Consider the following 27,454-nt stretch of genomic DNA (forward strand, 5'->3'; position numbering starts at 1 on the left):
ATTGGAGCAGTATTATTCATTAACCTTATTGCTGGAACATAGGACTCTTGTGATATCGTGATTAGAAATGATATTACTTTGATCTAAATATCCACAGGTTGACAAACAAGACATCCACTAATGTTCAGGACACTTTATTGTATAGCTAGTGTAAATATTCATAGATGTTCTACCCAGAAATACATGTTAGTTTACAAACATTCTGATGTGGTCTATTTACTTCTTATATGATTAATAGGAAAAAATTGCTGATCTATGCTATTTTTGGAACTGTTTTGACATTTTTTGACAACTAGAAATACTTTTCCTACGAAACAGTGTGAGCTCGCATCAAGTCAAAAAATAATAGTAAAAAGTGTCAAGGTCCCAGGCAATGCTCTCTTTCATGTTACTGAAGTAAAATGGTAATGCATGTGCGTGTGTGTGTGTGTGTGTGTGTGTGTGTGTGTGTGTGTGTGTGTGTGTGTGTGTGTGTGTGTGTGTGTGTGTGTGTGTGAGAGTGCATACACTTTGAGAACCCCCTCAGCCTGCCTCAGGTACCCGAACCACACTTTGGGAACCAGCAATGGACTCCCTGGAAACCCCTCAAGGACCGCCGGGTTTCCCTGAACCACAATTTGAGAACCAGATAAATGACAAGCTTTTTCATAAACAGCAGATCTACAAGCTCACGACACTGCACATTGTAGATCAGCTTCATACGTTTAGTATTAAGTGGTTTATATATGTTAACTATTAATAATAAAATCTGCAAAGTAACAAAAACTGAAGCTGTCAAATGCTGTAATTGTAGTCGAGTATAAGTAACAAAAATGGAATGTACAGTAAAAGTACCTCAAAATTGTACTGTTGGTACAAGTACTTGAATATACTTGAGTAAATGTACTTGGTTACTTTGCAGCACCACAGAACAGCCAATGACAGACAGGCCTGCCATCACAGGTGTGATGATTAACAGAGTGCAACTAGAGTGCAAATGGACATGGGTTGATATTAATGGTTTGAACTCCAAATAATACATCACACAGCTTAGATCTTTGGATTAAATCAGAGAGCAGACCTGTGTGAACTTGATGTTATAAAAAGAATATCTGAAGTGTGAAGATTGCAGCCACAGCACCTTAACATAAACATGGGTCTCTTATCCTCTCTCTCCAGACTCACTAAACCCATTGGAAATGCATTGGGTGCTTAAAGTTAAATATTTCAAAAACGACAAAACATTTCAAAAAGAAAGGTACAAGCACACGTGTCCACAGTAAGCTGAACATATTAGTTTGAATGGTGCTTCTAGGTGTAAGTATGTAGGAGTTGAATCGTGCCAAAGTTTTGAGGAGAACTTGACTATAAATAAATAATGAAGATAACATACGTGTGCTCGCCTTCAGAGAGCCCACAATGACATGCCAGGTTGAAACAGGTATAATTCTGGACTACCTTCTACAGTGGTTCCCAAACCTTTCAGGTCGGGACCAGAAAGAGTGATTATACATTTGCCTGGGACCCAAACTAGTGAAAACCGCAGATCTACAAGCTCACAACGCGTCGCGCCACGTTGTGGGCTTGTAGATCGGCTATTTTCACTACTCCTTAAACATTTGTGTTCTAATTTATGGAATTGCTTTGATTCTTCTTTGATTTCTTCATGAAATAACTGAAAGAAATCACTGAATTTTGTTTTTAATTCATGAAAATCTTAGAGCTTTTCTGGGAATGTTTTTTGAAAATGTTTTAAAATAATAATAATTCAAAACAAAATGCAGGAAACCAAAAAACTAAGGTACCCTGAAAAAATCTGTCCACGACCCACAAATGGGTCCTGACCCAGTGCTTGGGAAACAGAACAGACAAGGCCTCACAGCCAGGCCCCCACCCGCCCCCCCCCCCCCTCCCCCTTGTGATCTTTGGCGCCCCCCAGAGGGGGTCCCTGGCCCCAGGTTGGGGACCACCGGTGTCGGGTGTTCTTCACAGGTTGTTGAGTTCCAGCAGGGTCTGGTCCAGAACCTGGTGCATGTCTAGGTTCTCTTCTTTAGCCTGGGCCAGTTTCTCTGCAAACAGACGTACAGCGCGTCAGTAAATTAGAAAAATACTTGCTGTGTGAAAAACTACAGAAGGGCCATTTGTAATTTCAGGGTGAATAACACAAGAATCCCAAAGGTTACTGGCAGATATAAAAGGTTGGAAAGAAGCCAGAGGAGGTTTTGTAATCTATGCAACGACAACAGAGTTGTGGATGAGGTCCATGTATTTGGTGAGTGCAAGAACTCCACTCCAGTATTGTGAATTTCAGACAAAAATACTTGCCAAAGTACTACATAACCCGTCCATTTATGTGGAAATGGACTTTATTATTACAAACCGACAAGGCAAAGGTTATTTGTAAATTGGGTGCTTTCCTAAAGAGTGTTATGCCCCTGTTCAAATAATGTATGCCATGGCCCCTATTTTTGCTATGTCCGTTTGAATATTGCATTGTATTGACCAGTGCTACATAATGCATAACCTGTTGATGGTTGCATGAAACATTACTACAGTATTAGTCTTGCGTAGCCAGACAACTATTCCACAATCTCTGAATGCTATATAGTCTGGAACAGCAGCTCCCGAACGGCGAGTAATGGAAACGGGCATTACCGTTCAAGAAAATATAATTTAAAATGTCATTTCTGCTAAGCAGCAAGCTAAACATGCTTATATGATTTTTATTTATATAATGATAAATGTGTGCGATGTGAGACGGAAACGGAAGTGACGAGGAGGCTTCACTTCCGCTTTAACCGGTACTCATCGTTCTTCTTTCGATGCACCAGACTGTATGACGGGAGCATTTCTAAATCGCGGAGTTAACAGTCTGGCCACGCGAGACTACTACAGTATTCATTGGATGAAGCCTGCCCCTCCTACAGTGGCGGTTACAACAACTTGCAGATACAGTACCTGGGATGGAACATATGACAGTCCGGCTACAATTAAAGCTTCCTTTTTTGTGTCGTTTCTGTTTTATCGTTCCCATATTATTTAAAACAAATACAAAAAATAATTCTATTTAATGTAATGTTCTTTTTTTTTGTTTTTTTTTACTTAAAGCAGCACTATCTAACCCTTTTTAATTACTGGTAATAAAATGTAATTGTCCAATCTGTGTGGTATGAATGGTAGAGTATGTTAATACAATATACTGTAACTTATACAATTGGGGTGGTTGTATTGTGTATCCCTGCTCTTCTAGTGAGACATTTAAGATCGTGTCAAAGTTCATGTCTCACCAAGACCCAGGATCTGACACCAATTTTGACCTGATGGTCAAAAACTAGACCAGGTCACCTGGTTCTGCCAGACCCGCAATGAAAATCAGAATGCAAGGAAGGGGGGGGGGGGGGGGTGGATCAATCTTAGTCTGGCCTCTGAGCTTGTAGATGGGCTGAGGAATTTATAGTGTCAGCAGCTCGTCAGCCAACTCAACTCAGCTGGTCCTGTACAGGTGACGGCACTCAAGGCAATCAGCCGAGCAAGGGAAGGGAGGGGCAGATGAGCAGTCAGAGGCAAACACAGGCACACTGAGGAAAAGAGGGACCGACCGACCGACCGACAGACCGACAGACCGACAAAGCCTTTTGTAGGCCGACCCCCTGGGTCTGGCAAATATATATAGAGAGAGAGATGTAGTTGCAAAATGTGAGAGGCAGGGGCTGACATTTCTAAAAGGGCCTTTTCGTGAAATAGCCGTTATAGAAATAACCTCCAAGAAATAACCTCCAAGCTCACAACATGTCACGCTGTGACATGCTGTGAGCTTGGAGGTCGGCTATTTTCAGCAGTTGATACACTAAACTAAGCATAAAAAAGGCAATACTGGAGATGTGGTGTACAGCATGGATTTCTACACAGATAGGGCAATTCTTTCAACATAAGATGCTGCGTTCAAGTTCAGGAGACTGAGAGTTTGGACAAGGCAATTCTCTTGAATGCTGCCTTCAGGCATGGCATGGAAAGAGGGTATTTGCATTTCTTTCACCATAGTGAAAACGGCATTCATGGTCTGGAGAGGGCGCTTTTTGTCTATGTGTGCACGTGCCTGCACGTCATATATTTTACTGTAAGCCCTGGGCATTGTGCCTGACAAGCCATCCAGAACGTCACAAGGGGCCGTGTTTCACACTTAATGAGCTGACCCTCTTCTGTTGCGGTTCAGCTTGAAGTACTTTTTGGAATTGAAGCACAACTTAAGCCTTCTCAAATGACCAACGATAGTGATCATGTCTTCTTCTCATGTCACACACATACAGTACCGGCAGTTGTGATCCAAGTTTCTCCAAAGTAAATTAAAATAGAATGAAATGGAGAAAAAAATATATTAATAATCTTCACTTTCCTACATTACTGAATGTGGGTTCAGGGGCCACATGAATACTGTCCTTCACGGACCACCAATTGTCAACAAACCACATGTTTGAAAATCCCTGATCTAGAGCAGTGGTTCTCAACCTTTTCAGGCCACGACCCCCAAAATAATCATATTTTAACTGGGGACCCCCCACCCTGACGAGCACTAAGAGTTGAGGAATAACATTTTGTATAACACGATTCTATTGTGAAAATAGCCGATCTACATGCTCACAACATGCTCACAACGTGCTCACAACGTGGAACATGTAGATCGTCTAATATTTGACAATTTGGCCAATGTTTAATTTGTCATTTTAGAAATGTGTAGATACCCTCTACACAATTTGTTGGGTTGTTTACTGTTGAGTGAGGAAAACAATGTTGCACATTAAGGTCATCATCTGGGGACCCCCCAACATAATTTGGGGGTCCCGACCCACAGGTTGAGAACCAGACTAGAGGTATAAATTTATTGTATATTACTACTTATATATTATTATATATCAAGTGCCCTCCTCGTCTTTGTAGGACAATAATCATATAATATTGTCGCGCATACAGTACATTGCCTCAAAGGACAACTACACGCATTTTCAACATATCTTCATATAATTGGTCCTCACTAATGCAGTATTATAAGATGATAAAGATTGATACCATGTTTGTCTGCTCGTTCTGTGTCTCACAGGAGGGCTGCATGTGGACAGTTCAGAAACCCACCTACCAGTGACATCATCGATGAGGAATCCAAGCAAACAGAAACAGCAGGCTTTCTTTCCTGGAACATTAGCATGCTAGAATGGAAGCCCTTGTTCCCACCTTAATACAAATCTAAATAATAAATTTGAATTCTGTCAGTTTGAAACAGGATTTTTGATCAAACAAAATATGGAATTTTCACAAAAATGTCCACCGCACGCCAACTGGCTTAGGATGACCGCTGAGCTGCTGCCTGTAGTCAGATAATAAAGACGTGCTTAGAGGCTGTAACAGCAGGACAGTTCAGAAATAGAAGACAGCGTTTCACACACATGTGTGCTGTTTCAGTGTATGCTGAAATAATCAGTGGTGGAAAGTAACTAAGAACATTAATTTACTCACGCACTGTACTTAAAGGAACAGGTCACCCCCAACGACTATTACACACCCCACGCACGAAGCCTTGAATTCATGAAGCTAATAATTTGATGACCGCTGGAGTCTACGGTCGGAGACTCAAATGCAGGTCAATTGAGTCTCCTACAGAGTGTATGGGGTGTGTAATTGATAGTAAATAAATATTTTTTTGGGTGACCTACTCCTTTAAGCACCGATTTGAGGCACTTTACTAAAAATACCTTTCTTTTTTTTTACTCCACTACAATTATTTGAAAACTGTATTAGTAGTGGATTATAATTTACCAATTCAGACCTAATACTTTAGCTAAAATAGCAAATCTACAATCTCCCGACATGTCACATTGTGATGTGATGTGAGCGTGTAGATCTGCCATTTCAAAATATTTTAATACATTAAAAAATAAAATGTGAGGGTATATAATGTGAGGGTAAAGGGTATATAATGAGTATACTTTGTCAGTACTTTTCACTTTAACTCAAGTAAAAATGAAACAAACATTTACTTGAAAAGAGTATTTCAACATTATGGTATTGCTACATTTACTTGAGTAACAGATCAGAGTACTTCTTCCACCACTGAATAGAAAAGAGATGTTTAGAGTCTGGAAAAAGGACAGTTCAGAAACAGAAGACAGCTTTTCACAGACAGATTTATTAGAGAAGGGGAGAAGAAGGGAACAGTTTGTACATCGGTTTCATACAACGCTATAAAGACTCATTCCAAACCAAACCCCACATCTGCGCCGTACGGCTAAAAACGTGTATTCTCAACTGGTAAAAAAAAAGAAAAAGAGTTTCCAAAATCTTTTCTTGCCGTACGGAGCAGCCGTGCGACCATGCGGGAATTCGCCTCAACTTGATGCATTACAGGTCTAGAAACGCGGGAGTTTCCATCGACGCTGTCGGCGAGGGGGGAAACCATGTATCACAACCAGAATAGTTATTTGACATGGCTTTAACGGCATTCATTTACGGACAGACAAAAAAGAAAACATAAAAAGTTGATAAAAGTCAATGGTTCTCAAAGTGGATTCCAGGGTCTCTGTGGGTTCCTTTAGGGGGGGTCTAAATTGACCCATACAAGTCTGTAACTCTGACAGTGTACCCAGCAAGCACGGTCAGGACCTGGACCAATCAGTGACATCTCGATTGGGGCCAGATCACGTCAAACCATGACTAATCAGATCTGGCGAAGAATATCAAGTGATTTCAAACAACATAAATCCTGCCCACGAAAACGGACGTCCTGGATTAATCAGAGAGGGTCCGATCGAGGCCAGATAATAAATATCAAAACTAGTCAGATATGTCCCAGAATAACACCTTGTATGCTCATATTTCAACTAACATTACAAACAATAACAATAATCCTGTCAAACAAAAAAGTCCACATGACGTCCTGGTAATGACATCAAGATCATCCCCATACGGGCTGTGATCTGGCCTAGTTCTGAACGTCACTGGAGTCACCGGATGATGTTATCATAACGTCATCATGACGTAATTTGGCTTGCAGGGTACAAATGTGGAAGCATCATTTGGTTCCTACTTGTACACTGTCACAGAGTTAAGGGGGAAGACCTTGGGATTTTGAAAGTTTGAGAAACACTGATATAAAGTTTCTGCCCCGACAGCGACGATAACGTACTGTCATGGGTCACGTATAGCGTCTAAAAGCATTTGGAATGGACCAGACGTGAAACGAGGAAGGAAGAAGGGAAGGATGAAAGGAAGGGAGCAGAGCGGAGGGAGAGGCAGCAGCGGCGTCTAGAGCGTTGTCATGTCGTTGAGGGCCAGGTCCAGCTCCTCGCTGAGGGCCTTGCCCTTCAGCTTCTGTGCGTACACCTCGTCTGGAATGGGAAGGATCAGAGGACAGGCCAGGTGAAGAGAGAGAGAGCACAACACAGGCCACAGGTTGGAGGTAAGGTAAAGGAAGAAAAGAAGAGAGAAGAAAAACAGTCTAGTGGAAATGCAGCACAGGCGTGCGGCTACAGCCATGCAGTGTTGAATTAGTCTTGGGTCGAGCGCCTCCCGCCGCCCCCATATATTTTCTGAGCAGGGGTCTTGCTCGCCTCTCACGCAAACGGACATGCTTTGATCCCAAAACCCCCAAGTTCACACCTCGCCAACGCTTTAGTGTCACAACAGGGCGTTTTAACAAAGAAACAAGCCTATATGCATATCAATGAGTAGGTTAAGCGACATGCGTCTCTAGATAAGCAACCCCCCAAACATTAAATCACCAATGCACCACTGCAGCCATGTTATGTGTTAGGCGTGCAGACCGTTAATCGAACTATTCAATTAAGAAAAGTAAGTGATAATTTAATAAAATAATCTAACTATACTTTGGGGCGTGTCACAACACGATGTGGCTTATTGTGAGCTTATAGATCTGCTATTTCCACAATTCACACAAGTATAAAATATCACTCCAGAGGTTGATCTATTGTTAATGTATCAATTATCTATTTTTGAAAAAGAAAATAAATTATATATAAAATTACATATATCTCTCATTAGGATAGTCGCTACATAATCGCGATAATTGCAGCCGCACTGTTTGTAAAAGGAGTTCATTCTCATCAATCAACAAGCCGAGCAATTTTGAGCCAGAGTGTTGTTACAGGAGTTTTTAACTTTCTTAGTACAGCTCAGCTGCCTTGCCTTGCCTACATATTGGTCCTGGCTGGAGGCACAGTGGCAAAAAGATGAGGAGATAAACTCCATGGAGGAGAATACAGGAATTCAGTCAGCCAGGTCATGCAATGTCTACAGACACCTCAAACTCACACTTCAGCGTGCTTCAATAGCAAAATAAATAGCGGAAGGGAACAGAATCAGTTGACCTTAATTATTCACGCAGCAGCCATTTAGTTCTTGAAACCTATTTTTTTATCCTCTCAGAGTTATGTAAGGGTACATTTTGGACATTTAGGGGTCCGCCTCACCCGGACCGGACGTTGAGAACAAGTGGCCTAAAATTAAATCTCCTGCCTCAGCATCGTTCAAAGTCGGTCAAGCCCCTCCATCAAAAGGCTAGAATGTTAAACGGGTAGGTTAGGACACACCTAGGTAGCTTTGACTGGTTTAAAGAAACCGTACCTTCCAAATCGTCAATGGTCTTCTCAAGCTTGGCCACAGATCTCTCTGCGAACTCAGCACGGGTCTCAGCCTGGGAGGGACACACACATTAGAATGTCAGTGACCATTTTTCAAGGTAGGATATTGTGTCCAAGGGTATGCAGATGATGATGTTGGCCTTATGCTCTCCAAACAACAAGGGTGTCTGGGTCAGACACTTGTTTAGACATTCATGTGGCATCGTTATTGTAAAGGAAAAAGTAAAATATTTCAAAAATATGGTGGAAAACTGTGGTCAAATGTTTTATATCAGTGAAGTCTGGACTCTCTGGAGTCATGAACTCCTCCAAACATTTCTTCAGAGCAACACAAATGCACACTCACCTCTTTGAGTTTGTCCGAAAGAACCTTTATTTCTTCCTCGTATTTGTCTTCCTTTTGTGTGTACTGAAAACCAGACAGATAGGTGTGTTAAACTCACTTTGATGTCTCCCCCGGGACTCAAGCTAGTGAAAACGGCCGATCTACAAGCTCAAAACATACCACGATGTGACACGTTTGTAACATTCACCATTTCTTTGAAAATATATCTTTATCCTTTATGAAATTTCTTCTTTTCCTTTTTTTTAAATAATAATATATATAAGAAATCTAGGAAACTAGATTCTAGGGCTTTCTAGGGCTTCTACTGGCTCTACAGAGTGAAGACCCGCCCTCGCTGCCCTGGCAGCCAATAGCGTTCGTTTACGGTTGCTTTTCGGGACCGGAAATTCCAAGATGGTGGATTTGAATTCGCCTGAAAAAAGTGGCTTCAAAACGGGTCTGTAGAAAACCAATCGGTGGCGTCACCCTTCCCTTTGTCTGTATTCTTTCTACAGTCTATGGTCCTGTACCTTCTCAGCCTGCGCCTCCAGAGACTTCAGGTTGTTAGTGACATTTTTCAACTCTTCCTCAAGGTCACCTGATTTACTGCACAGCAGCAGAGAGACAGAGAGAGAGAAAGAGAGAGAGGAGGGGAAACAAAGGGATGGAAGAAAAGCGATTTGAGAGGACAGAGACTGCAGAGAAGAGCACTATTCTGGGTGTTTAAAGACCACTGATCCATTTAATGTTTGGATTGATAACTTCATAATAAATAAAATAAATGTCCGCTAAGGTGTTATTGTTACACCCTAAACACACTTTGGGGATATGAAAAATCCCTATGGTGCTTAGCTGTTTACCGGTTAATGACATTAAAAGTCTACTTATTTATAGCTATTAATAAATTAAACTCAAACTCCTGAAATGAGAAAAGGTTGAAAATCAGTGTTTACAGCATGACAGTGCAAAGTGCAGATGCAGGTCAGTGAGAAGGGAGATGCAGGTTAGAAAGTGCAGAGTGCAAAGGGCAACATGTTCAGTTCACCAGGCCCGCTAACAGCCCTGTCTGGCCTTGGCTAGAATCTAAATCAATGGTTCCTAAACTTTTAACTCGAGACCCAAAAGAGAAATTAGACGTTTGCCCGGGACCCAAACTAGTGAAAACAGCGGAGCTCACAAGCTCAAATGGAGCTCAAATGGACGGGTCCATTTGGTACAGTGTCAGAGTTAAGGGAAGACCTTGAAATGTAAAAGTTTGAGAACCAGTGATCTAAATGAACAGGAGACGGTCACAGTAAGGGTCTGGACAGTGGTACCAGCACAAATATAAAAAGCTAGATACCTCATCCGCCGCTGCAGTTCATTGGCGCGACAGGTAAAACAGGACTGGCGGCAGTGCGGCAGTGTGGAATGACTACTGACTGACCAATCACAGCGTGTCTTATCCAGGACTTACATTCAATTAAAAGGAGCTTTATTGGCATTAGGAGACAAACATTTATCTTGACAAAGCAAGTGCCTCTGGGAAAGAGGGAAATAGTCCTGCCTCTGATTGGCCTACCGAACGTCCCCTTCTGTGAGCACGCGAAGCATGCTTCAGAATTCCGGAAGCTTGCCTCAAAAAGAAAAAAGAAAAAGAAAAATGCCAGTCCTTTTTTACCAACGCCCCAGAGCCGGAGGAGGCGTCTACCTTTCTATGTCTATGGGTACCAGAGCCATCAGTGTTTGTGCATCAAGTACCTGGTCCTCGCCTGACATGAAAGATTTTAAATTCTGGTCCATGAGTTTGAGCTCCTCCTCCAGGTCTCTGACCCGACTGGGAGGGGCGGGGCCAGGAGGGCAGGCGGGAAAACCAGGAGCGCAGGGTGAACGGGCAGGGTTGGGTTGGGTTGGCAGCCACAAAAACAAGGCAAGTCCCAGGGAGTGGAGTGGATGTGGAGGGTTGCGTTCAGGCATGCAGGGAGAGAATGGAAACACACGCACGTATCCATGTACTCACACACACACACGCACGCATATGCAAACACACACACGCATCCATGCACGCTCACACCCAAATAAAGACACACGCACGCACGCACACATATGCAAACACACACACACACACACACACACACACACACACACACACACACACACACACACACACACACACACACACACACACACACACACACACACACACACACACACACACACACACGTGTGTCTAGGTGATTAGTGGATATCATTAAGTGCAGATCGTTAAGTCATGGGCTCGTTACAGGAAGTGCGTATTGAGCAGGAGGCCGGACATGGGACAGGAAGTCAGGATGGATGGGCGGGACCATCGCTAACCAATCAGTGGCTTGCTATTGATCTGAGCTAACCAATCAGTGGCTTGGTATTGATCAGCAAATGATTACTTTGGAAAAAAAGCCTTGTGATCCATCATGTCCGGGGAATTGAAAACCTCGCTGCTCAAGAGCTTGTTCCACTCACCAAACGTATCATGCTGCATGACTTTTGATGTTAAAGGTGTTGTAAGTGATTTTATGTTGTTTAAATACGTGTTAAATAGCACTGTATTGCGATAGTAATCATTGCTATAGAGGGTTTGTTCATTAACAGTGGTCTCTCCAGCTCTTTAGGAGACAGAAAAGAAAAGAAAAGGGTCGGGATACCAATTTTATCAAATTAGGAAAAAACAAATCTTAAAATACTTGATATAAATAATATTTTTGTAAATCTCTATACATGATAAACAAGTGAAACTGGTGATGAAAGGAAGAAAAAAAAGCAGACAAAACTGGAACTCGAACAGGATAAAACTGAGGCTTATATGATCTTTGTAGGGTACAAAACTGGTGACCCACCTGAAGATGTATTTTCTGTTTACTAAATCAGTGGTTCTCAAAGTGGATTCTAGGTTCCTTTAGGGAGGTCTAAATTGGCCCTTACAAGTCTGTAACTCTGACAGTGTACAAATGGAACATTTGGTTCCATTTGTACACTGTCAGAGTTAATGGGAGACCCTGAAATGTAAAAGATTTGAGAACCACTGTACTAAAGAGCTGTAGATACAACTGTAGTAACACCCTGTTACTATACCAATACTATCAGAATACAGAGCTTTAACTCGTCAGCTAAACAATATTACTTACAACCCATTTAACATATTGAGCTGATCGCAACGATGACGGCCTCCACGTCAATTCAGACTCACAACATCAGGTTAATTGGTTAATGTTCACAGTGTTTTCTGAATGTAAACGCTATATAAACCAGTGTAAGGAGATCTAGACATGGTACAGGTGATTACTTACGCCTCAGCCACCTCAGCGCGCTCCTCTGATCGCTCCAGGTCACCTTCAAGGATCACTAACTTGCGGGCGACCTGTGTTCAGCAACGTGTACAGATAAAGTAGTTAGACCCTGCGTTAACCTCTTGAACCCCTAGGTGTTGACCTCTGAACAGCTGTCAATAAATCAATAGAGACCAAATCAAACTACAATTTCATTGTTGATTATTGCTACAATGGGCCTACAGCATAATAATCAGCTGCCATTGTACTTTTCATATACATTACCCATATTACAAGATTATTATTGTTACTCTACTTAATTTTTATCATTAGTCACCCTATGCTTTTACATTACCAATATTGCAGCACTACTCTCACTAAAACATCTGTAGAGTTTACATAGTTTGGAATATATTCATACAATTTTGCCTATCAATTGATGACACCTTGGTGGACAATAGGTAAGTGATCACAGCAGGACAATTTGGTAAGAGAAATGTGATGTTTTACACTGCATTTGTGAATTTTCAGGGGTTAGCTGACATTTGGTGGGTCAAGCAACATACATACACATACTGTGTTCAACAACATACGAACACATAGTTAGACCAGGGTTTCCCAAAGTGGGTGCCGTGATGCCAGTCCAGGGGTGCCGCAGAATAATTTGATAATATTTGGAATTCATCAATGTCACTACATTAATATCACTTCACTATGATTAGTAAAACAGACTGATTTGCACTGTAGAGCTAGCCGATCTACAAGCTCCCAACGCGTCACAACATGACAAGTTGGGAGCTTGTAGATCGGCTATTTTTGGTGGACCTTCCCCCCAGAATAGGGATGCTGGGGTCATTGTTAAACATCAAGTATAAAGTTATTTTCAGTCTGTTCTGATAGAAAAGGATATTTCTCCAATATTTTCTCCTATATGATAAAAGATCACAATAGAACCGTGTTATACAAAATGTAATGACTCAACTCTTAGTGCTCGTCAGGGTGGGGGTGGGGGGGGGGGGGGTCTCCAGTTAAAATATGATTATTTTGGGTGTTGTGGCCTGAAAAGGTTGAGAACCACTGGTCTAGAGAGACAGACAGACAGACAGACAGACAGGCAAACAGACAGACACCTCTTCATATTTGCGGTCAGCCTCCTCAGCGATGTGTTTGGCCTCTTTGAGCTGCATTTCCTGAATCTCCATCTTCTCTTCATCTTTGGTGGCTCTGTTCTCTATGACCTTCATTCCTCTGAAGACAGGACACAAAACACACACATGCTCATTATAATATGGCACACTTTCTGTCTACTCACTGTGCGTCTCAGAGGAGGGCCGTGGACAGGTCAGAAACCTGAATACCAGCCACATCATCATAGGCAGGTTTGCTCATTTCAAACTAATATCTATAACTATATAGCAACATAAGTGTCCAAATAATTGTAATAAAAAATAAAAATAAAAATCTGTCATATCTCTTCAATGGCCACGGACCCTCATCTCAAAACATTTAGTTCCAGGAACCACCCAGAAGCAAAATTTGAGTTACAAACATTCGCTTTAAAAATACATACATTCAATACATTTTCACGACTTTTTCAAAAATAGCAGATCTACAAGGTCGCAGCGCGGCACTGTGAGCTTGTATATCTGCTATTTTTCACCGGTTAAAGCATTCAATAATTCTAGGCCTGAATGGGTTAAAGTATAATGGACAACGTTTCAAACGCCTTCGGGGTCTTCATCAGTTCTCAGCCGCGAAGGGGGTCGAAACGTTGTCCATTATACTTTAATAAAAAATCACTCCTGGGAGCAACAACTCAGTGTGCGGACCTCCTCCTCTTCTTATGTACGTATTTTTGTCTAGCAGCTGAAACTTTTTTTGGGATGTGCGTGCCTTCTCTTGAACTCGGCTCATACAATAATCCTGTCATATCTCGTCAACGGTAGTGAGTGAGTTAAGTTGTTGTTCTCGTGCGTGTGAATGAAGTAGAAATTCAAGGGCTGGGGCGTGGCGAGTTGTACTGACCTCTCGCTCTCGTCAGCAGCCTTCTCAGCCTCCTCCAGCTTCTGCAGCGCGGTGGCCAGTCTCTCCTGGGCTCTGTCCAACTCCTCCTCCACCAGCTGGATACGTCTGTTTAGAGAAGCCACCTCCGCCTCGGCCTGCAACACACACACATTTTACTCATTTATTTATGTCCACATAAGACTAAAATATACAATACAAGGACACACATATTACAAGGTGCTGTAAATAATATACAGTCAGCTAATCCTGGACAAATATCCAATACCCACACACCATTCAAGGGTACAAGTAACAATGCCTTCACCATATTTGGCGGCTACGCACACACACACACACACACACACACACACACACACACACACACACACACACACACACACACACACACACACACACACACACACACACACACACACACACACACACACACACACACAGTTTAGGCATTTACAGTTTAGGCATTTACAGTTTAGGCATTTAGCAGACGCTTTTAATCCAAAGCGACTTACAATAAGCAGATACAAAACATCACAAGATAATAATCAGTACATCAACAGCAATATAACAAGTGCAAATGGATATCTATCTAGAAAAAAAAACACAATAAAATCAAAGTTCTAAAAAAAAACTAAAAACAAATGCTAACTATCTTCATGTATGGTCATTGATTTTCTGTAGTGCTAAGGGTTTTTACACACACACACACACACACACACACACACACACACACACACACACACACACACACACACACACACACACACACACACACACACACACACACACACACAAAACTACAGAGTTAGAATATAAGTATAAAGCTATTGGGATAAACATATACTTAAAGTACCAAAAGTAAAAGTGCTCATTATGCTGAATGTCGGATTTCGAGTTTTCAAATGTATAAAAATATTTTTTACAAATAGCAGATCGACAAGCTCACAGCACGTCGCTTTGTGATGCATTGTGAGCATGTAGGATCGGCTATTTTCAAAAAGCCAAAGTAGGCCTGTGTGTATAGTGCTGGAGTGGTTCATGTATGTTTTGTAATAATAATCAAAATCTACAAAGTAACTAGCAACTTAAGATTCCAATCCTCTGGGATGTAGTGGAATAGAAGTAAAAGTATAGAAAATGTGAAATACTCCAGTAAAGTAAAAAGAAAAGACAAAAACTCCAAATTGTATAGTAGCCTACTTGAGTACATCTACTTACTGACTTTATACCACTGCCAAAGAGTGCAGGAATGTGCGTGACTCGTGAGTAGGTCTGTAATGAATGGTATTGCCGTTTAATTATCAATTAGTATTTTATCTTGTTATTGTAACGCCTTTAAATTAAAGTGCTTTATAAACAGCTAAGCTAGGGGTGTTCATAACTTGTGTGGTCTAGTTCTCAGAGGAACTTATAAAAACATGTTATGAGTAAATTATGACCAAAATAGGTCAATCATTTCAGTGCTGATTTAGAGCACATTACATAGGTAAGTCCAACAGACTGACTGATGGATTGATTGATTGATTGATTGATTGAATACTTTATTAGCAGTTCGCAGAAGAAAAAAAGCACAGAAAACTACAGTTCAATACGGTCTGATAAAAAGGACTTAAACCCAAGAAAGCACTATGGTTAATTGTAGTAACGATTGTTGGGGACGGGGTCTTTTGTACTCAATTCAATGGAGAAAAAAAGTTTTAACTTGAATTTGAAGATTTGGCGGAACAAATAGCCCAACCTTCATCTGCTCGTATTTCTCTCCTCATTCATGCATTCCTGGTTCAAAGTAAATAAATAAATAAAAATCACACCTGTGTGAACTGAGCGGTGGTCGTGGAGGCTGTGCAACAGCACTACTGGGTGGGTGCAGCGGGGTTAGTGTGCTTTACAATGCTGTAGTTTCTTCACACACTCTAATTTATTTGACCCTAAAACATTCAGTTTGTTAATAATAATAATAATACTTGACCACACATGCTGACCCACCCTTCCCCCCTGTGTGTGTGTGTGTGTGTGTGTGTGTGTGTGTGTGTGTGTGTGTGTGTGAGAGAGAGAACAACAGCGCCCCTCCCTTAACATGTGTGGTCAGAAAAGGTACTGCAGCCTTGAGGCTACATACAGACACGGCCGGACGGCCGGACGGACGGCCGGACACACACACGGCCACGTATAGGAGACGGTGTGACCACCGCTCAAAAAGTGACTGCTACTGTGCTGGAGCTGGTAACCATGGCAACTAGAGACAAACAGAAAACCTTACACCGTCACCCAGATGCGCCGCTGTGCCACTAGTGTCCGCATTTCAATGCAAATGAGAAATAAGAAACTGAATGAAACGTTGGCATATGAGTGTTTTTATATATTGCGTGTTATTCTTTTATTTTGTATGTTTTCCCCCTAGCAGCACGGTGTTGGGCTACATGAAAATTAAACACTTTAATACTCTCTAGAAGACTATAAAATGGACAGAAAGTTTGCTCTAGCTGTGAACTGTGACAGCTTTTTCCCGTCTACACCTGCAGGCTCATTATGTGTCGCAACGCAACGAGCTTATTATAGATCATAATAGCCTACGTTTCTTCTAAGTTATAATGTAGGGTTAGCTGAGCTCTAGTGGCGTCGAGTTCTCACTAACGCTCTGACGGGCGGCCGACTCACAGACAAGACCAGGAATTTCTCTGCCCTACGAGGGCTCGACTTCGGTCAAAATAAACAAAACTACTTCTCATCACCTAAACAAAAGTAGTTTTGCGTTGTTAAAAGTCTATTCTCCGCGGTGGGAAAACTCTCAACACCCTACTCTGAAGAAATAAACTATTTTTTATCATGAAATAAAATGCAGCATCCACCTCAACCGCCGCAGTTGAGCTCATTTCCGGCCGGGTTGTGTCTGCGGCGGTCGAAGTGGATGCATTTTATTTCATAACCAAAATAATGTATTTTACCTAGTAAAACAAACGTTGAGAGGTTGCCCACCTCGGAGAATAGACGTTCAACAACGCAAAACTACCTTCTTTTCCGTGAGTAACGACGTAGTTTAGTTTATTTTTTACTGAAGTCGAGCCAACAAAGGACAGGACAATCCCTGGTCCTGTCTGTGAGCCTGCTTACTGGCATAGCGGTTACGCTGTGGACCAGAGGCGTCAATTGGGTATGGCAAGCTATGGCAGCAGCCATACCTTGGCTAATTTACTTTTCATCGTGCCTGTTGCTAAGGTATGTCAACATGACTGGTGTCTTGCGCGCGTGCAAGACACCAGTCATGTTGCCATACCTTAGCTTTTGCTGAACTGACGCCGCTGCGCTGTGGACCAGAGCTATAGTCCTACCCGCTCCCTGTACTGAATGCCCTCGTCCGCCTCTCGCTGCAGCATCTCGGCTCGGTAGTCCGCGTCGTCCACCTGTTGCTGGAGCGTCTGGATCTTTCTCCTCACGGAATCCACGGAGTCCATGGAGATGTTTGTCGATGCCATGATCGCCCGATCGGTTCAGGCTACTGTCACTGTGACACTGACACGGGACGTGCAGACTAGAGGGGTCTTTCTTTTTGGTTGGGAATCAATGGAGCGATGATCTTTCGGCCCCGGAAAAAGTATGGGATCAGTGATCAGTGTGTGTTTGATTCACAGCCTGCTGTGTGCCGGCGCGGCGGAGAGGGGCGGGGCTAGTGGTGGAGGACTAGAACTAGTAATATAGGTCTACTAACCTCGCATCACAGATCGATCCATCTAAATTTAGAATATTGTGTAAAATGTCTTGAAACTTTCATAGCCTATATTCTTTTGAAACTTTCATATATTCTAGATACATTTCACATTCAGTGGATTATTCCAAACCTTTTTTGTTAACATTTTGATTTTTTTTTATGTCATACAGCTCACGAATATCAAAAGTCTATATTTCAAAATAGTGCAATATTACACATCTGTGCATAGTGGAAAGTAACTTCATTTGAGTATTACTCAAATGAAGTGAAAATAATATTAAATCTATATCTTGTACTTCAGAGGTTCCCAAACTGGTATCCCCAAATTATTTTTTGAGGGGTCTCCAGATGATTTAGCTTAAAGGAGTAGTTCACCCCCAAAATGACTTTTTTTCTATTGATTAGTCATGCCATGGAGACTAGAGTTCAATAATTTTTTTAGTTTTTTGTCGCTTTCCTAAGACAAAAATGTGATAACAATAAATTGACCCCCATTCATTCCGGATGGTGACCCATTTCGAAACGGGTCACCATCCGGAATCAATGGGGGTAAATTTACTCAAATCTAATTTTTGTCTTAGGAATGTGACAAAAACCAAAAAATATTATTGAACTCTACTCTCCATGGCATGAGTAATCAATAGAAAAAAAGTCATTTTGGGGGTGAACTACTCCTTTAATGTGCAACATTTTTTCTCACTCAACAGTAAACAAACCAACATCCAAGGTTTATACAGGATAACTGCACATTTCTTAAGTGACTATATTTAATTGATTTTAAGACCTTGTTAATACAAAATTGCCCAAATTGTCAAATATTACGTCAAAAAAATAGTCAAACATTGTGAAAAGACAATCTACAAGCTCACAACGCCTCAAAGTGCATTGTGTGAGCTTGTAGTTCGGCTATTTTCACAATATTTATCTGTGTAACTGAGTCAAACACTAAATGTACAATAATGTACAATTCCAAGTGCTTGTCAGGGTGGGGGGTCTCTAGTTCAAATATGATTATTGTGGGGGGTCGCGGCCTACAATGTTTGGGAACCAGAACCACTGGCCTACTTCATACCTCTCAAAGCCCCTTGCTGTAGCCTACTTTTTCCCCCTCTACTACAATTATTGTGTAGCTTTAGTTTCTAGTTGTTGTACTATTGTACTTTAGATTATTATCAAAACATAAATTAAGTGATGATGCAATGTTGTATCAAAAACTATCCCTTCAATCAAACAATTCAGCAGCAACACACATTAATAACAGTGGTAGATCAACATGCTCAGTCCTTTTGTGTTGGTTCATGGTGGAATTGTTGACAGAATGTAGAAGAAACTATAGATTAAAAAAAGGTTTTTCAATCAATGTGGATTCAACATTAAGTGCTGCTGTTTGTTCATCCTGCCACTGGGTGGCAGAGGAGGACTGAGAGCATACAGGCTCGCTCTGTGGAGTCTGGACCCCCTCAACAATGGAACGTAACATTTAAACTATTTTATCTTTCAAACTGTATGATATGGGCTGAACATCTAGTATCTACCAATCTACAAGCTCTATTCAAAGTGTTGATCAGAGCAGGTGTGCAGAGTGCACATCTGGTAGTGTTTCTGAGCTGTTGTTGGTAGTGAGGCCACCCAGATGTTTATGTTTGGATCATACAGTAGGTGCCTGAGGCAGGGGAGCCAACCTTTAAGTTGGACGTCTGTTTTAGGTTTTAGATGTGTCCAGAGCTAGCCTAGTAAACAACCAACTTCCGTAGTCCAGACTGAGGTGGGCAATTATTGTTTCCATGGGGCCACATGAACAACAGAAAATATTGAGGAGGGCCGGGCCAAAAGGCAGTGCTCCCCGCAAGATGTGCACCCCACAAACTAAACACACGGCTTTACCTCCGACTTCATTAAACAAATACTTAGCAGTCCATTTTTTTTGGAAAACCCAGCATTCGGCATCGACTTTTCTTTTTTTAGCCACTTTAGCCATTTTTGATGGGTAAGGTAAGGCAGGTTGTCTTGACGCGTGGCCGGTCAGAATGAACCAAAGGGCCGCATACGGCACCCGGGCCGCACAATGCCCAGGTCTGGTTCAGAGCCATGGCTGTGCCAGTCTGCAAAACAGTATAGTTAACCTAAACCTAAAGCCACGCACGCACACACACACATGCGCGCGCACACACATCAAAAGTAGCAGATCCACAAGCTCAAAATGTGGCGCTTGTTCGATCTGCTCTACTTTTAAGTTGAATCCTATAAAGTAACAGTTTTGGACATCGAGTTTCCACCCGACAGAGTCAATCGATATACATACACAAATCACAATCAGTGTGAAGTGAGCCTTTGATGAGTTGGATAGATTCCTGGGTTAGATTCCAGGAATAGATTCCATTTGTAGTTCTAAACGGCCATGTTGAGGACTAACACAGGTGTTTCAATTTGTCTGATTGGCACAGAACAGAACTAATGTTCTATGCCAATCAGAACACCTCTGTTGGTCCTTCAACATGGCCCGGTGTGGAACTACAAATGCAACCCATGAATAGATACCTTCATTATCCCAAGGGGGAAAATCAGTGATTGCATTACACTATATGAAGCAGAGGAACAATGTTAAATCCCTGTAGCCTACATTCCTTTCTGCTGCTCAACAGCACCGCTGGGTGGCTGCAGCTGTCGTTGCCGTGTTCATACAGCCATGCTCATATTAGTAAGGGGATATCTTCAGAAATAGTGTCAAATCCTGGAATAAATTCCTTACCAAAATATGTATTCACCAATGTGAACAAACACATTGGTGAAGAAAGCTTTTGGTAAGGGATTTATTCCAGGACTTTTTAAGATAGCCCCTTACTATATGGACAAACAAATACCAGTCTGTTCACCCTCCCTGCCGTTTGCCTCGGGCGTCTATCCGGCAGGAACTGTACACGGTCTCTGCCTCACTGCCTGGTATTCTTAAACGTAACCTCGGTAAAACGGTTAATACCTAAGTTTCCAAATAATTTCAGGCTCGCCTGGCTGGTAACTCTAAACTGTGTAACCCTAAACTTCTTCTTTCTCATCTTATCCTCAATAAAACAAAGTATACAAAAAGAAAAAATCACACCCGTGTGAACTGAGCGGTGGTCGTGGAGGCTGTGCAACAGCACTACTGGGTGGGTGCAGCGGGGTTAGTGTGCTTTACAATGCTGTAGTTTCTTCACACACTCTAATTTATTTGACCCTAAAACATTCAGTTTGTTAATAATAATAATAATACTTGACCACACATGCTGACCCACCCTTCTCCCCTGTGTGTGTGTGTGTGTGTGTGTGTGTGTGTGTGTGTGTGTGTGTGTGTGTGTGTGAGAACAACAGCGCCCCTCCCTTAACATGTGTGGTCAGAAAAGGTACTGCAGGCTTGAGGCTACATACGCGGACGGACGGCCGGACGGACGCATACACACACGGCCACGTATAGGAGACGGTGTGACCACCGCTCAAAAAAAAAAAAACAGCCCATCGAGCGGTCAGTGCAGTGAGCGTCAGGTCGGTGGAAAGAAATTTAGGGAATTAACGGCCGGGAGGGCTAACGGATTGGTTACCGAACAAACACCGACACGGGTCAAATGTTGGAGGCAGCAGCAGGCGCTGCTCAAAGAGCTGCAACATTCTACTACGATACAAGGTTTCACTCCAACAGCAAATCTATGTTTTAGTGCCTCTGGGATTGACAGGAGAATCTACTGTTGCCTACTGTAATCACATCCCGTTTGCGCTAATTAGGCTTTCTCCGCTCTCTCGTCCAAATGCTGATAGGGGGTGGGAACGAGTGAGGACGGGGCAGGGGAATGCTCGGAGCAGCAGAGGGGGTCACCCAAGAAAGCCAATTAAGCTCAACCGGAGCCACCCGGGGGGTGAGTGGGGGGCTTGGGTCAGAGGGGCTGCCCGGGGGGTGGGTGGGGGCAGGGGCGTCACAATAGGGGGGGGGGGGGGGGGGGGGGGGGGGAGTGGGACTGAGTTACTAGGGCCCAAGGTGGAGGGGCCTTAATTATTTTATACTTTAGCTATTGAAAAATAGCAGATATACGAGCTTGTATATTTTACGAGCTGCTGTATACGAGCTGCTATTTTTTGAAAAGTCGTGAAAATGTGTGCAAATCTTCTAATAATATATATATATATATATATATATGTGTGTTTTTAAGCGAACATTTGCAACTCAAAGTTTGCTTCTGGGGAGTCCCTGGAATGAAAATAGATGGGGGTTCCGTGGTCAAATACATCATTTTGGGGTCCCTTCACATGAAAGTTTGAGCACCACTGACATAGAAACATAGGTTTAAAAAAAAAAAGAAAACAATTGAAATATTCAAAGTATTTTCAAATTTTCATGATTTTTCAAGAATAGCAGATCTACAAGCTCGCAGCGCGGCACTCGGTGCCGCACTGTGAGCTTGTTTATCTGCTATTTTTCAATAGTTAAAGTACCCAGGGCCCAGAATGTGGTGCGACACCCCTGGGTGGGGGGCCTGGGGTCAGAGGGGCGAGCGCCATTGGCCCCCCGAGCTGCTGACAACCTTTATGATGTGTTTAGAAAATCCGATATGCGTCCGATTGGATGCGGTCGGCCTCCGTGCAGCTGTCAACAAGCAGCGTGGCCTGCTGGGAAAAGGAGGCTACGGTCAGGGGCGTCACAAGGGGGGGGGGGGGGGGGGAGTTGGACTGAGTTACTAGGGCCCAAGGTGGAGGGACCTTCATTATCTTATACTTTAGCTATTGAAAAATAGCAGATATACAAGCTCACTGTGAGCTTGTAGATCTGCTATTTTTGTTTTTTTTAAGCGAACATTTGTAACTCAAAATTTGGCCAAATACATATCATTTTGGGGGTCCTTCACATGAAAAAGTTTGAGCACCACTGACATAGAAACATAGGTTTCTTGCACACATTTTCACAATTTTTCAAAAATAGCAGATCTACAAGCTCGCAGCGCGGCACTCGCGCTGTGAGCTTGTATATCTGCTATTTTTCAATAGTTAACATTCATGGGGGGCCCACAGTGAATCCTTGCACCCAGGGCCCAGAATTTGGTGTGACGCCCCTGGCTACAGTACACATGCTCTGCTGGGGTCAGGTTGGAAAAGCCTTCGTTTAACGCATGCCGCGGCCCAAAATAGCCTCGATAATTAGGGCTGTCACAATCATGACATTTTACTTGAGGATTAGCTGCCGTGCTAATTGGCGATTGACGATTTATTTGTGTGTTTTTTTTGCATTGAACATTGGAATCAATAGGCTTTTTTCTTTTTTTTTGCAAAGGGTGGATATGACAAATTACTTAAGTAGGATATATAAAGACAATGACTGACAATGACCGGTATGCCTATTAATAATCACAATAAATAATTTACTAAGGCCAGAATAGTTCAATCCTCCAATTGATGCAGATTTGGACGATTATGCAAAAAAATAAAAAAATAAGCTATTATCTAATAATTCCGACAGGGATATTAAAAATACGTTGATAATGATATTGACAGAAAAACAGACTTTTTGTTGAAAGTGTGCTATTTCCGTGGACAGCAAGTTATCCTCGATGTAACTATGTAACTTTCTGCTGCACTATGTGACTTTCCTCTTCTGCCCCTGGATTTGAACCCACAGTTTCTTGTGCGGGACCTGACATGTTTTACATTGAGATAATAGAGAGCCTGCATCGTGTCAGATCCTGTGTCAAGGTGAGACATGACCTTTGACACAATCTAAAGCCCCTTTTCCACTGCAAGGTGGAACCAGAACTTTCAGGAACCTGAACCAATTTGTTTGGTTCTGGTTTTGTTTCCATAGCGTACGGCCCGGTAAGGGTTAGATCCAGATGAGGTTCCTGGAACCTTTTTTAGGTCCTGCTCCTGAGGTAGAACTAAACTTTAGTTCTATGTTCTACCTATGGGCGAGGCCAGCAGCGCTGCTGCTCTTTTTGGGACCTTCCCGGTTAGTTCTGGTTATATGGAAACGTAAGCAGAACTTTGTCCTGAAACTTCACAGGTTCTTGAAAGTTCTTGGTTCTAGTTCTGGGTTGGCTCTACAGTGGAAATAGGGCTTAAATGTCTCAATAGAGGAGCAGAGAGACAAAATACAACCACCCCGATTGTATAGGTTATATTGTATTAGTGTACTATGAAGGGGGAGGGGGTGGGCTGCGATGCGTTTGACTGACAGCGACACGTTGTGCAGCGGCGTGCGCTGACCACGGTCTGAATCCCTCCGAGCGAGGAGGAGGACTTAATTCATGGGGGGCGACAGATTTAGTTCCGTATAACTTTTTCCAAGATGGAAGGGCGATGACAGGCCCTGCGAAGATGCTGGCGAGTCAGGAAATAGCCTCCACGCACAAGCGTCCGGCATCCGGGGCACGATGTAAGTACGCAAGCGTTAAACTAACTATGCTCGCCACGTTTTGATGGGGGGGGGGGTTCAGCCCCCCCTCCTCAGCCCCTGCTTGTCACTCACGTCTGTGGCTTTCTTCTCGGCCTGCTCCAGTTTCTCCTGGGCATCCTTGAGAGACTCAGAGTATTTGTCCAACTCATCTTCCACTCCCTTCAGCTTCTTCTGCAAGCCCTGCAGCTCCTCTTCCAGCTAGGACAGAGGAAAGAACGCGGGCACAAAAGCAAACACACACACACACACACACACACACACACACACACACACACACACACACACACACACACACACACACACACACACACACACACACACACACACACACACACAGACACACACACACACACACACACACACACACACACACACACACACACACACAGGTTTGTATTACTATAGGCCTATGTGATTGATTGACTGAAGAATTTATTAGAAGGGTTACATAGAAAGAGTACAGTTTCATGACACTACGGCTTATTTACACAGGAACCACTTTATGTATCTCATATAACATTGAGAACATTGAGCCTATTGAGGTCATCAACAGCGTAGGACAGCAACTTGACAAACGTATATATATATTTTTTCTTTACCATTTTTAACCCCATTCTGGAGCCCAAAACAGCAGATCCATTGGCTCACAAGGTGTCGCGCTGCCGCGCACTGTGAACTTGTAGATCTTGCGCGACATCAACTGAATCTGTCGGTGACCAAATCGGGCAAAACTCCATTCCTAAACCCCTAATTCTATAACCTTTAAATGCATAATCCTTGCCGCAACCCCTAAACATTGAACTACTATCATCACGGTGTACTTTGCAAGCCAAACCCCACAATCAATCCTCCAGTTTCAGGCTTTTAGTTTTATGTTTTTAGGGGAGACTTTTTTCTTATTTCCACATAACAACTCAAAGGTATATTAATGACATAGTTCAATGTTGAAAAATGGGTGGTTTTCCCCTTTAACTAACCCCCAACTGTCTAAACCTTAATGCTAACTCCAACCTCAATCTTTTCTTTATTAACTCTAAAAACACTTTATTAACCATAAAATACATTCTCTTGTAAGGAGGACCAGTTCAATTGTCCTCCCATTCTGCTATGCTTCTGGTATTAAACATTTGGCCATCACAAGCATAGTGACGCACGGCGCTCTGCGCGTGTCAGAACACAAAACCAGAACTGAAGCGCTGTCATGAGCAGCAATAAATAGCTATGTTCACACAGAACAATTCAAACAAGGCCAGGTCCGTTTAGGGGGGAGAGAGATGGGGATAGAAATAGACTCCCGCTCTGGTGACAGACACGCCGTTCTTCCAGGGGACAACGATGGCAGCATGCAGGGACAGGGGGACCTTCTTTTTTTTAATGACAGCCACGGATAAACGCTGAAGGGGTCGCAACAGATGCACGGCTTAACCTTTGGCCTTTTCGGACAAAACCGGCGATCCGTTAACTCCTTGAGAGCATACGAATGGAACCAAATGGACCTTTATGGATCCAAATGGTTCCATTTGTTCGCTATCGAGAGTTACGGTACTGTAGGGGTCCATTTAGAACCCACCCAAGGAACCCAGAGGGTCCCTGGCTGGACCCCACTTTGATGAGTGAACCAAACCATCTGTTCCATTGTGTTCACTCACAGAGTTAAATAAACACTGCAGGATTTTACAGTGTAGATTGGGGGTATATTTTAAATCTCTGACGTCCCAGAGATTTAAAATATACATCAAACGGGGGTCCTTGGAATGTGTCGGACCCAATAATGGAACCTGATGAACTCGAGGACTCCAAAGTGGCCCATCAAGTTTTTATGTATTTATTTAAGAAACAATGACCGCCTTGGAACAACACTTAAACAGGTGGGAGCGTTCACATGGAAAGAATAGATCTGAATGTTGTGAATGTGAACTCAACACCCAGGAATACAGCTCTCTCTCAAGTTCAAGTCCAGGTTCAAGTAGAAGGTTCTCAGCTGAATCCTCAGTGTTAATTTAACTCTCGGGAGTGGACAGACGGACCCGCACGGGTCCGTTTGGTTCCATTTACTCTCAGGGTTACCAGATGGATAAGTTAACACTGAGGAAGCAAGGAACAAGATTAGTTTGTGTGTGTGAGTGAACCTAGCTATTACTTCTCTCTTTCCAACGTTCTTTCTCGATCTCGCTTTCACGCACACCCGCACATTCCTCAGCATTAATTTAACTGTCCTATGCTGTAAAAGGCGATTTTGGGGTTTATTTTTTTTTAGTACACTTGCAGAGTTAAATTAACACCACGGATTTGAGGGTGCGGTGAACTTGAGCTGACACCGGAGAGTCAAAGGCAGTTCGAAAGGAAGTCTACCCCCCCACCGACCAAAAAACAAACAAACAAAAAGAAAAAAACAATAATGCTGGGTTCAATTTAAGGCTGAGCATCTTAATTTAACTGACTGTTGGCTTTAGAAATATAATAATCCTGTGTCAATGTATCCTTTTGTAACTCTGACGGTGTCAACTGTAACCAAATGGACCCTTATGGCTCTGTAACTCTGAGAGTATCACTGAAGATTTTATATATTGTAGGGTCCCAGAGATGGAAGAAAACACACCAAATGGGGTCCGGGGTCTGTGATGCAAGCACCACCTGAGGGTCACATTTTGCACCCTCTCAGATCTACATTAAAAATAGCGGATCTATTTTTGAACCCCCCAGGTACCCGTTTGCTCTCAGATCTACACCAACACCCCCATGCAGGTGTCTCACGGACAGTACCTGTTTGCATTTGTCCTCCGCTCCCTTCTTGTCCCCCTCGGCCTGCTCCGCCCGGTCGATGGCGTTCTCCTTGTCCAGCTTCAGCATCTGCATCTTCTTCTTGATGGCCTCCATGGCTGCTGCTTCCTCTGGCTACTGCTGTGGCCCTTGTCAAAAGAAGAAAGAAAGACTCCCGGACTGGACGCACACGCACGGCTGGCTGGCTGGCTGGCTGGCTGGCTAGACGGCTGCTCTCGAAGGACGAGACTCAGACACGACCTGCTCTGGTGTGGGTCTGTTCTGTGGTGGTGGTGGTGGTGGGGGTTGGGGGGGTGC

General features: G+C 42.9%; 1 protein-coding gene across 4 annotated transcripts; it reads right to left on the bottom strand.

The window, feature by feature from the left end:
- Window positions 1-1,932: 1,932 nt before the first annotated feature.
- On the bottom strand, window positions 1,933-27,253 carry LOC308298809 (uncharacterized protein; the record flags this gene model as incomplete). Of its 4 annotated transcripts, none has more annotated exons than XM_080742487.1 (9): window positions 1,933-2,048; window positions 8,611-8,680; window positions 8,974-9,036; window positions 9,483-9,558; window positions 12,258-12,328; window positions 13,367-13,484; window positions 14,262-14,395; window positions 24,449-24,574; window positions 27,140-27,253. In XM_080742487.1, 9 exons carry the CDS (start codon window positions 27,251-27,253, stop codon window positions 1,966-1,968), a joined length of 855 nt encoding a protein of 284 aa, XP_080598613.1. The 4 variants fall into 4 exon arrangements, with proteins under 4 accessions (XP_080598613.1, XP_080598614.1, XP_080598615.1 ...); XM_080742488.1 differs by lacking the exon at window positions 9,483-9,558 and adding an exon at window positions 10,693-10,768; XM_080742489.1 differs by lacking the exon at window positions 1,933-2,048 and adding an exon at window positions 7,273-7,355.
- Window positions 27,254-27,454: the final 201 nt, after the last annotated feature.

The sequence above is a fragment of the Nannobrachium achirus genome (assembly GCF_963921795.1).
Source record: "Nannobrachium achirus genome assembly, chromosome: 15".
In the NCBI taxonomy this organism is placed as follows: Eukaryota; Metazoa; Chordata; class Actinopteri; order Myctophiformes; family Myctophidae; genus Nannobrachium; species Nannobrachium achirus.